This window comes from Amphiura filiformis, chromosome 12 (genome assembly GCF_039555335.1).
Source record: "Amphiura filiformis chromosome 12, Afil_fr2py, whole genome shotgun sequence".
NCBI lineage: Eukaryota > Metazoa > Echinodermata > Ophiuroidea > Amphilepidida > Amphiuridae > Amphiura > Amphiura filiformis.
This window is the reverse complement of record NC_092639.1, coordinates 38,821,358-38,832,436: the sequence shown is the minus strand read 5'-3', so window position 1 is coordinate 38,832,436 and position 11,079 is coordinate 38,821,358. Positions and strand designations below refer to the sequence as shown.

Genomic DNA, 11,079 nt, shown 5'->3' with positions numbered 1-11,079 from the left:
AGAAATTATTCCTTTTTTAAACACTAACAGCAATTACATATTTTGGCTTCATACAACAAAAGTGTTCTTGATGGTGTACCAGAAAGATCCGTAGCAGTAGGCTCAATCCAGGTGACAGATTTCATTGACGTTCCCAACTCGGTGGTTGTATGTTTGTTACCAGGACATCCATTGATTACTGGAGGCGTCGTATCAACTTCAATGTTACAAATAAATATAACACCAAAATAATTAAACACACACATGCCATTTAACATACAGGGTGACGTTTAAATTTGAATGCTTATAATGTCTGCGAGTCCATGAGAAATTATTCCTTTTTTAAACACTAACAGCAATTACATATTTTGGCTTCATACAACAAAAGTTTCAAAAGACAAGCTTTCAAAAATGTTTGCTGTGGGATTGTTTTATAGGTTTGTGAAAGAAATATGTCGGTATATAATTCGGACATCCACTGATTTGTGGTGGCGTTGTATCAACTTCAATGTTACAATTAAATAAAACAATAAAACACAAACATGCAACTAGTTGCATTGGAAGAAGGGGCTATTATGCACCCTCGGAAATCAACTTCTAATCGACGTCTCTAGATCAGAAACAATGGGTAGAAAACGATAAGCTATGTTAAAAATATTTTTTAAATGTTCTAAGAGGTCAACAGGGTTCAACTTTCAAAATTGCTCAGACTTTGTCAAAAACCAGGCCATAGTATTCCTATGATCATAATGATTCAGAAAAGTATAGTTTGACCTATCTGCAGAACACCGTTCTTGCGTTATTAAGCGAAAGGGCCAAAATTTGGGGGGTGGGGTGGTTAGTGTTTTTGACCACACAGGAGTCAAAAACTAAAGGTGTTCCAATTTTAACGAAAATGGTCTTAAATTATTCGTCATGTAAAATTAAGTCATATAAAGATGGTTTGTACTGTCTAGAATGCTTTGTTATAGCCAAAATCCGACAAATTATAGAGGTCAACCCTCATTGCAGCCTATATGGCTTATTGACCATGACTTATTTTGCGATGTTTCCTAGGTAACGAAACATCCTAGAAAAATTGGAAGGAAATCGCAGCATAGACTCATAAAAATAAAACGATAGTTGCGATTTTACTTCATTTTTTCACAAAAGGTGGTTATTGAGTGTGACATTTATAAAAACATTCAACAATGGGAAAGTTCAACTTGGTTCTCATGTAAAATCGATCCTTTGCCCTATTGCACTTTTTTGGAAGTATATTAAAAACATAGAAACTAATATTGCACTTCGATAATAAATTTATGCACAAGTTGGAACTAACCTATTTCCACGGTGATGATAAAGGTACATGTAGCAACGTTGCTTGATGTGTCAGTAAAATTGTAACGCACAGTGGTTGGACCAGGATTAAAACGTGCACCTGGCTGATGTGTCCGTGTTCTTGATGGTGTTCCGGAGAGATCCGTAGCCGTAGGCTCAGTCCAGGTGACGGATGTCGTTGACGTCCCCAGCTCTGTGGTTGTCTGTATATCATTGGGACATCCACTGATTCGTGGCGGCGTCGTATCAACTTGAATGTTATAGAAGTAAACATACAACTGAGTACTAGTAATTAGTAAAGCATGCACTTTCAAGGAAGAAAATCCAAATTAGAAGTGATATAATGTAAAAAATAGCTTCTTATTAATATTACACTATAAGAACATGTGCTAACCTGTTTCCACGGTGATGGTAAAGGTACATGTAGCAACGTTATTTGATGTATCAGTAAAGGTGTAACGTACAGTGGTTGGGCCAATGGTAAATGTTGCACCAGGCTCGTGTGAACGTGTTCTTGATGGTGTTCCAGAAAGATCAGTAGCCGTAGGCTCAGTCCAGGTGACAGATGTCGTTGACGTTCCCAGCTCGGTAGTTGTTTGTATATCATTGGGACATTCACTGATTTGTGGTGGCGTCGTATCAACTTGAATGTTATAGTAAACAAAAGTAAATTGATAAATGATTCACTTTCAGGGAAACATTAGCATGATTAGTGGTGTTGTTCTGATCAACATAATGTATCGTAAGTACCTCATCTCATTCATTCAGTTATAAATTGCCAGCACAGTATAAAAACCGAATTGCAACAATTTTACATACAAATACAACAACATAATAATCAAATAAAATTTAATAATAATTAAATAATAATAATAATAATCATAATCACATAATAATCAAATAATAATCATAATCAAATAATAAACAAATAAAAATAATAAAATAAAACCTATCACGGGGACCATATTTTTGATATAATGTAAAAATAGCTTCTTATCATACTGTAAGAACATGTTCAAACCTGTTTCCACGGTGACTGTAAAGGTACATGTAGCAACGTTATTTGATGTATCAGTAAAGGTGTAACGCACAGTGGTTGGGCCAATGGTAAATGTTGCACCAGGCTCGTGTGACCGTGTTCTTAATGGTGTTCCAGATATATCCGTAGCCGTAGGCTCAGTCCATGTGACAGATTTCCTTGACGTTCCCAGCTCGGTAGTTGTTTGTATATTATTGGGACATTCACTGATTTGTGGTGGCGTCGTATCAACTTAAAAGTTACAAGTAAAATAAAACTAAGTAAATACATAGTTAAATCATTCACTTTCAAGGAAGATAATGCAAATTAGAAGTGATATAATGTAAACAATAGCTTTTTATTACAGTCTAAGAACATGTGCTAACCTGTTTCCACGGTGATGGTAAAGGTACATGTAGCAACGTTATTTGATGTGTCAGTAAAGGTGTAACGTACAGTGGTTGGGCCAGTGGTAAAAGTTGCACCAGGCTCGTGTGAACGTGTTCTTGATGGTGTTCTAGAAAGATCCGTAGACGTAGGCTCAGTCCAGGTGACAGATTTCCTTGACGTTCCCAGCTCGGTGGTTGTTTGTATATCATTGGGACATCCACTGATTTGTGGTGGCGTCGTATCAACTTGAATGTTATAGTAAACAAAATAAATTGATAAATGATTCACTTTCAGGGAAAAATTAGTAGTCTTGTTCTGATCAACATAATGTATCGTAAGTACCTCATCTCATTCATTCAGTTATAAAGGGTTTATATATACATAAATTGCCAGCACAGTATAAAAACCGAATTGCAACAATTTTACATACAAATACAACTTAAAAGTTACAAGTAAAATAAAACTAAGTAAATACATAGTTAAGGAAGATAATGCAAATTAGAAGTGATATAATGTAAAATATAGCTTTTTATTACAGTCTAAGAACATGTTCTAACCTGTTTCCACGGTGACTGTAAAGGTACATGTAGCAACGTTATTTGATGTGTCAGTAAAGGTGTAACGCACAGTGGTTGGGCCAGTGGTAAATGCATAGTTAAATCATTCACTTTCAAGGAAGATAATGCAAATTAGAAGTGATATAATGTAAAATATAGCTTTTTATTACAGTCTAAGAACATGTTCAAACCTGTTTCCACGGTGACTGTAAAGGTACACGTAGCAACGTTATTTGATGTGTCAGTAAAGGTGTAACGCACAGTGGTTGGGCCAGTGGTAAATGTTGCACCAGGCTCGTGTGAACGTGTTCTTGATGGTGTTCCAGATATATCCGTAGACGTAGGTTCAGTCCAGGTGACAGATTTCCGTGACGTTCCCAGCTCGGTAGTTGTTTGTATATTATTGGGACATTCACTGATTTGTGGTGGCGTCGTATCAACTTAAAAGTTACAAGTAAAATAAAACTAAGTAAATACATAGTTAAGGAAGATAATGCAAATTAGAAGTGATATAATGTAAAATATAGCTTTTTATTACAGTCTAAGAACATGTTCTAACCTGTTTCCACGGTGACTGTAAAGGTACATGTAGCAACGTTATTTGATGTGTCAGTAAAGGTGTAACGCACAGTGGTTGGGCCAGTGGTAAATGTTGCACCAGGCTCGTGTGAACGTGTTCTTGATGGTGTTCCAGAAAGATCCGTAGACGTAGGCTCAGTCCAGGTGACAGATTTCCTTGACGTTCCCAGCTCGGTGGTTGCCTGTATATTATTGGGGCAACCATTGATTTGGGGCGGTGTCGTATCAACTTGAAAATGACAAAATAATAATAATAATAATAACACCAATACTATAAATAATAATAAATAATAATAATACTGCAATATACTGATAACAACAACAACAACAACAACAACAACAATAATAATAATAATAATAATAATAATAATAATAATAATAATAATAATAATAATAATAATAATAATAATAATAATAATAATATTTAACTTGTACCTTATTCATGATATTCAAATTGTAATCAGAAAATTTGTTTCTTACCTATGGTTAATCGTAGTTCAAATCCTGAATACGTAACGCTACCATCGGTTGTAAATCGAATGTTTAAACTATTTGTTGATGTGCTAAAGTCGTTGGGTACTTCAGCTCCTGAATAGCTACTGTGTCCAGCCACATGAAGATAGTCAAAATTCGACTCAAGATAAAAAGCCACAAAATGTACCAAAATCATTGATCCAGAAGGGGCGTTTATTGTCCATGAACATCGGATATTATTGCTATAGGACGAAGGATAATTCGGAGATTGAAGTGTAATGGATGATCCATAGCGTAACGGAATAGATGCACCGCAACTGTAGCCTGAAAAGAGGTAGATAAAGGTAGAAAATCCCTCCACTGGTTCTCCGAATTATTTGGACGGGGATGTGCAAGCAGACTTTTAGATGCTCACTTTCTTTATACCCACTTTTTGATGTTTTTGCAACCCATCAGTATACCAATTTTTTTGCCCAAATTGGATACTTTTAAGGGCACTTTTGTCATTGGTCTCCACTGAAATCCCACCTATCGATAACCGAAATCGCTGAAAAAGTATCCCCAAACCGTGGTAAATCATTTTCAGTACACCTTCAACGAGGAAATTGTCGTCTCTCTTTTTACCTGTTTTCCCAAGTAACTAAACAAAAACTATCGCCTTCCAGTTGACGATTAGCAAGATTTCACCAGGATAATCAAACGGTAAGTTGTTAATAATATGCAAGTTTATGGCTACACGATGTATTGTTAGTCGAAACAGCCAAAATAAATCGATTTTAATTATCTAAAGAAATATATTATTGAAAAATAAACTTTGATGTTTTGCAAAAGTTCATTCTACAAATCATATACTTTGAAAACTTGCTTGATTTATTGTTATTAATGAGTTATGTACGTTTTACAAAAGTATATCTGAGATATTTCAATTCTTCTATACACTTCTTTATGAAATGATCAATGTAAATTTTGCCAAAGCTCACTACCATTCGCAAGATGCTGTCAGCTACCAAATCGCAACAGGTCAAAATAGTTACCTTCAGAAAAAAAGTTATATCACATACCTGTAACTTCCGATTGACCAACGTAAAATAGAAGCACGATATAAACTATTTTTATGTAGATCCCAGATACCTTGATCATACACGTTGCCATCCTTTTGAAGTGTTTAGTAAAATAATCTAGAAAATTAAATGTATAGCCAGCAGGAGGAAGCTTTATTGCAAAATGAACCTGATATCCGGGGAAGCACTTGAATATGAAAGTGACTTACCTGTGCCCACCAGCGTACGAAACTAGGGGTCTATCGGTGTAGAAATTTTCAGAAAAAATGGGTCATTCAGTGTTGGCAATGCCAAAAATGATTTTGTATGGGAGCACCCAAAATTTCACATCATTGACAATCAAAAATAGCATTTTACCCAATTTTACAGTACAAGATAGACAAAACTCATTTATTTTGTCCAGAATGCGCGCGAAGCCGCCGACTAATTGTTCAAGAAAGGGGGTCATTCAGTGTAGGCTACTGAAAAAAACCGGGGTCATTTGATGTAGGATTTGCCAAAAATACCGTGGTCTTTTCATTGGCACATGACGTATGTCAATAATGGGAGTGCCCCCCGGGCCTGATATCCCTCAAAATTCGGGATGGCTTCAAATTTATGGGAAAGAGCCAATATGATTGCGTTGTGCAAAAAGGTACTCAATTAGGCAATAATTCAACAATGAATCGCAATGTTTTGAATAGACACAGGAATTTTAGGTTTTACTCTATGTCTAAAATACATGTAATGGACAGCGGTTCCACTCCAGAGAAGTGGGTAGTGAATTGACACAGTGTCGACACCCTAAATTATAAATATAACTTAAAGCCTTAAAGGAGGATTCCGTGATCCTAGCATCCTCTTTTTATGACATTTTTCAGTAGATATCCACGAAAAAGGCTTATTTCCAAAATTTCAGCTGATTCCGATTTTGCGTTTGCGAGTTATGCATGATTATGTGTATTACACTGCTCCATAGACAATGTGTTGTAATTTCGTTCTGGTGCACCAGAACGAAATTCGAATTAATCTGCACGAATTAATCTGCAAGAAATATTTGGTACATAAACATTATGTAGCCAGATGCATCCAGTGTTGTAATATTCTCAACTTTTTTGGGAACAGTGGGGGTATGAGGCTGTGGATCACGAAATGCCCCTTTAATGTACGATTTCCATCAAATTTTAATTTTGTTATTCTTTGTTCAAAATGTTGAAATAATATTAGTAATAACTGCCGGTAAGGGTTGCTGTCCATTTTAAGCTGAAACAACCAGGTAAAGTGAAAGAAATCCCACTGGTTATTTTGCCCATTTAACATGCAGTTCTATGGGAGGACATAAAGTCATAATAAAAAATTATGACTTTATGTCGAACTTTGCTCTGTTGATCTACAAAGACAACAAATTTGGCCGATTCCATTTAGGTGCAAGTTGGGACATGTGTAAACATTACAAATGTGCAAAAAAAATCAGGTTTGAAAAAAAATTCATATTATAAGATCGTACATTATGGCTTTAATACTCCGTTGGTGAACGACGGGCGATTGGTATTTCACCGAACGCAAGAAAAGGAGTTCTATCTGATTGGCTAGCAATCGATCGCTAGATCGCTCAGTGGTGAACTGCAAACTCAAAATGGAGAGATGTATTCAATTCGATTGACATCAATATTCTATTATTGACGCAGATAAAGAAAGTGGCAGAGTGTGTATTGTATAGACTTGTGATTTAATATTTTATACACGTGTTCCTTTATATAATTGGAATTCTCAAACAGTTGAATATATCACAATTTTGATGAACGATTTCAAAATCGTTACGGATAAAATGCAGTAAAATATATCCACTGCAAACAGCAGTCCCCGCTAATTAGTGTATTGCATTTCCAGTTAGTGTATAGGATATAAAACCTGGGTTTTACCTGACAACAAATCGAATTTTCTTGTAATAGCAATATTATATGGGATACTGATCATGCGCAAATCGTAAAAACATAGAATAGAAACTCTGTGGCAGGCTCTGTGGAATCTCAGTCATATCGTGTCAAATGGTATGCCTAGCCGGAGTCGCTCGGCCTATCTCAAACAAAATCGCCATGCGTAGCTGTTGAAAAACGAGAGGATTCGCCGTACTATCACGGCAATTTTTGACACGAAGATATAGGGATGATGACGTTTTTTATTGTTCATTTCAGCCTATTTTGCAAGTTGTCCTCGAATGACCTTTGACCTGAGTTTGTGATCGTGAACACCACCATTACATGAAAGCTCATATAGTGTAGCTATGACCAAGTCTTGGTTTCAATAGGTTTTACTCCGGGGTTTTACTGTTGATATAAGACCAAAATATAATCAAAAGTCAGATAGGTGAGAGACAGAGATAGTCAGTTGCCAGTTTGTTGTCGCGCCAAGAGGTTGCACTAGTATATCAGCTGGAGACATGCTTAAGATTTTCTACTGAAATTAGTTCGATTTTCACCTTGTAAACTTAACTACTGTATGTTTGTAGGACCAGGACAACACCTGACTGTGTCATTTTATGATTTATGGTGTCAATTTCCTGCATTTTGGAGACATTTTTCTGTGTTAGAACCTACATCAATTTCAACTGTTCTTCAACACACAGTACAGATCTGACCAGTTGTCTATTTTTTACTACTGGTCAATATAATCCTTCTCAAGTAGCAGTTTTGATTTAGTGTTTTCACACTTGACTCTCTACCCATGGCTAGCTTGCTTTGGTTAATCATCTTATTTTGTACAGTAACTGTGAACTATACTGTCAACATGCCACCTCTAAGCTACTGCAGAGAAGAACTTATATTTGCAGTGTAAAACCAACCAAAAGAGGTCACCGCTCCTTTTTGAAACGACAACAGCCAATTCCTACTGTTATAAGTAACAGACGAGTATGCACCGGGCTCTCAACTGAACGTGGTGTCAACTTTTCAAATCTCAAAACATTTCAAAATCATGACTTAGCACCAACAAAACTCAATGTCTGTCTTTGGAATGTGCAATCCTTAAGAAACAAGGATGTGTTATTCACTGACTATATATTGGAACATGACATCGATGTCATGCTTGTTACTGAATCATGGCTTAAACCAGATGAACATGTTGTAATTGGACAATGTACTCCACCTGGATACGAGTTTTTACATATTCCGCGTCCAGCAGGGGCTGGATATGGTGGGATCGCGGTTGTGTTCAAAACTCAACTGAACATTTGTCTTAGAAGTAGTCAGTTGCAAACAACATACTTTGAGTCTGCCTGCCTAACAGACAGTTCTTGTCAACTAAATATAGTTGTCATTTACAGACCTCCGCCTTCGAGTGTGAATCATTTCAAGATTTCAGATTTTCTCAATGAATTTGACAACTTTCTGGACGATATTGTATTATTACCCGGTAAACTTCTTCTGGCTGGCGATATGAATGTCCACTGGGATGAGCAACAAAAGCCAGATGTTAGACAATATATTAACATCATCTCTTCAGCAAATCTTGTGCAGCATATAAACTTGCCAACTCATAGGTCTGGACACATCCTTGACCATGTGTTGACCTACGAGGATGACGATTTTGTTGTGGACTATGAGGTTCATGAGAACATAATCACATGGCATCATTGTGTTAACTTCAAGTTGAACCTGAAGAAACCAGCTCCAAAACGCATTACTAAATCATTCCGGAACTACAAGAACATTGATTCGGATCAGTTCTCAGCCGCTCTGAGTGAACAATTAAATCCTGTTCCTGAGAGCAGCGTAAATGAACTGTTGAACTGGTACTGTTCAGTTTCAAGTGACGTCCTTGACGAATTTGCTCCAGCGGAGACCCGCACACGTACAGTAAGAAATCATCAGCCCTGGTATGATGATGAAGTTCATGCCACACGACGTGAAAGACATCGTGCTGAACGGAAATGGCGGCATTCACGCTCTGAAGATGATCGCGATGAATATGTATCTGCCAATAAAGCTGTTAGTGACTCCATCACAAAAGCAAAGAAATCATATTATGCTGACAAACTTGCTGATGCAAACACCAAAACCATCTTTCAAGTTGTGAATTCACTTCTAAATAACCAAAACAAACATTTGCCCACTTTTGATGATCCTAAAGATCTTGCCACACGATTTACTAGATTCTTCACGAACAAGATCAGTGACATTCGCGATAATCTGGATAATGATCCAGATAAGCTTGATGTTTCACAGTTCATTGATAATTGCCCAGCAAACTGCGGCTCTCTCACTGGATTTGTTGAAATGACTTGTGACGAAGTTCGCAAAGTGATAACTGCTTCATCAAATGCATCTTGCTTTCTAGACTCACATCCTACTTGGCTACTTAAGCAACACATTGACCAACATCTACCTGCAATCACTGCGATTGTTAACAAATCACTCTGTTCGGGTGTTTTTCCATCTGCCGCTCACAATGCTATTGTGACACCGCTCATCAAGAAGCCGTCATTGGATAAAGAGATACTGCAGAACTACCGCCCTGTGAGCAACTTGAGTTATGTTGCTAAAGTTATAGAGAAGTGTGTTGCTACCCAACTTGTTGCGCATCTCAACTCAAACAATCTTACTGATCCATTGCAGTCAGCGTACCGTGCTCTGCACAGTACGGAGACTGCTATGATCAAAGTACTGTCTGACATTACATCTGATATTGACTCAAGACGGGTTGTTTTTGTTGTACTTCTCGACATGAGTGCAGCTTTTGATACTGTTGACCACAAAATACTACTGGACCGTCTTGAAAAGAGCTATGCAATCACTGGTACTGCCAAAGCATGGTTTGAGTCTTATCTTAAAGGTTGGGCTTCGAAGGTGTGTATATCTGGCACGTTATCAGAACCTGTCACTCTCAGTTATGGTGTGCCACAAGGGTCAGTGCTTGGCCCCCTTTTGTTTACTTGTTATTCCAACCCCATTGGGAAAATTGTGCGCTCGTACCAATTAAGATATCACATCTATGCTGATGACTGCCAGATTTACGCATCTTTTGATCCTCGCATACCTAGAGATATGGAAAATACTCTAATCAATATAACAAACTGTATCGCAGAAATCAGGAGATGGCTTTCAGCAAATTACCTTAAACTCAATGACTCAAAATCCGAGTTTTTCATTACTGGATCAAACTACAACTTAAAACTCGTTGATACTAAAAACACCGAACTTGTCATTGGTGGCTCAAGTATCAAGCTCTCCCCTGTCATCCGGAATCTTGGCTGTTTTCTTGACGTAAACTTATCCCTGACGGCTCACGTCAACAATCTTCGCAAGACAATCCTGTTCCACATCAAAATCTCTGGCACATACGTAGATTCATTGATAAAGAAACATGTCACCATGCAGTTCGTGCTCTAGTAATTTCCAGGCTGGACTATTGTAATGCTGTCTTCACTTTACTATCTGCCAGGGACAAGGATCGCTTACAGCGACTGCAAAATAGTGCTGCACGTCTTGTGTTTGCTGTTGGACGTCGTGTCGAAGCTAAACCCCTTCTTCATAAACTGCACTGGCTGCGTGTTGAGCAGAGAATTCTGTTCAAAGTCCTTTTGTATGTGTACAAGGCATTTAACAACTTAGCTCCTAATTACATCGCTCAACAATTCACTGTTTATGTTCCATCCGGCCCCTTCGATCAGCCATGGACACAAATCGGCTTGTGATACCGATGTCTGAATTGGTCACTGTTGGTG

The 11,079-nt window shown here is 37.5% G+C and overlaps 1 protein-coding gene across 1 annotated transcript; it reads right to left on the bottom strand.

Moving 5' to 3' along the window:
• Positions 1–23: 23 nt before the first annotated feature.
• Positions 24–5,485, bottom strand: LOC140166809 (hyalin-like). The gene is made up of 9 exons (XM_072190299.1): positions 5,379–5,485; positions 4,324–4,641; positions 3,824–4,072; positions 3,456–3,704; positions 2,704–2,952; positions 2,321–2,569; positions 1,694–1,942; positions 1,301–1,549; positions 24–196 (listed from the first exon to the last, which is right to left on the bottom strand). Exons 1-9 carry the CDS (start codon positions 5,467–5,469, stop codon positions 24–26), a joined length of 2,076 nt encoding a protein of 691 aa, XP_072046400.1. The 5' UTR covers positions 5,470–5,485.
• Between the last annotated feature and the right edge of the window lie 5,594 nt (positions 5,486–11,079).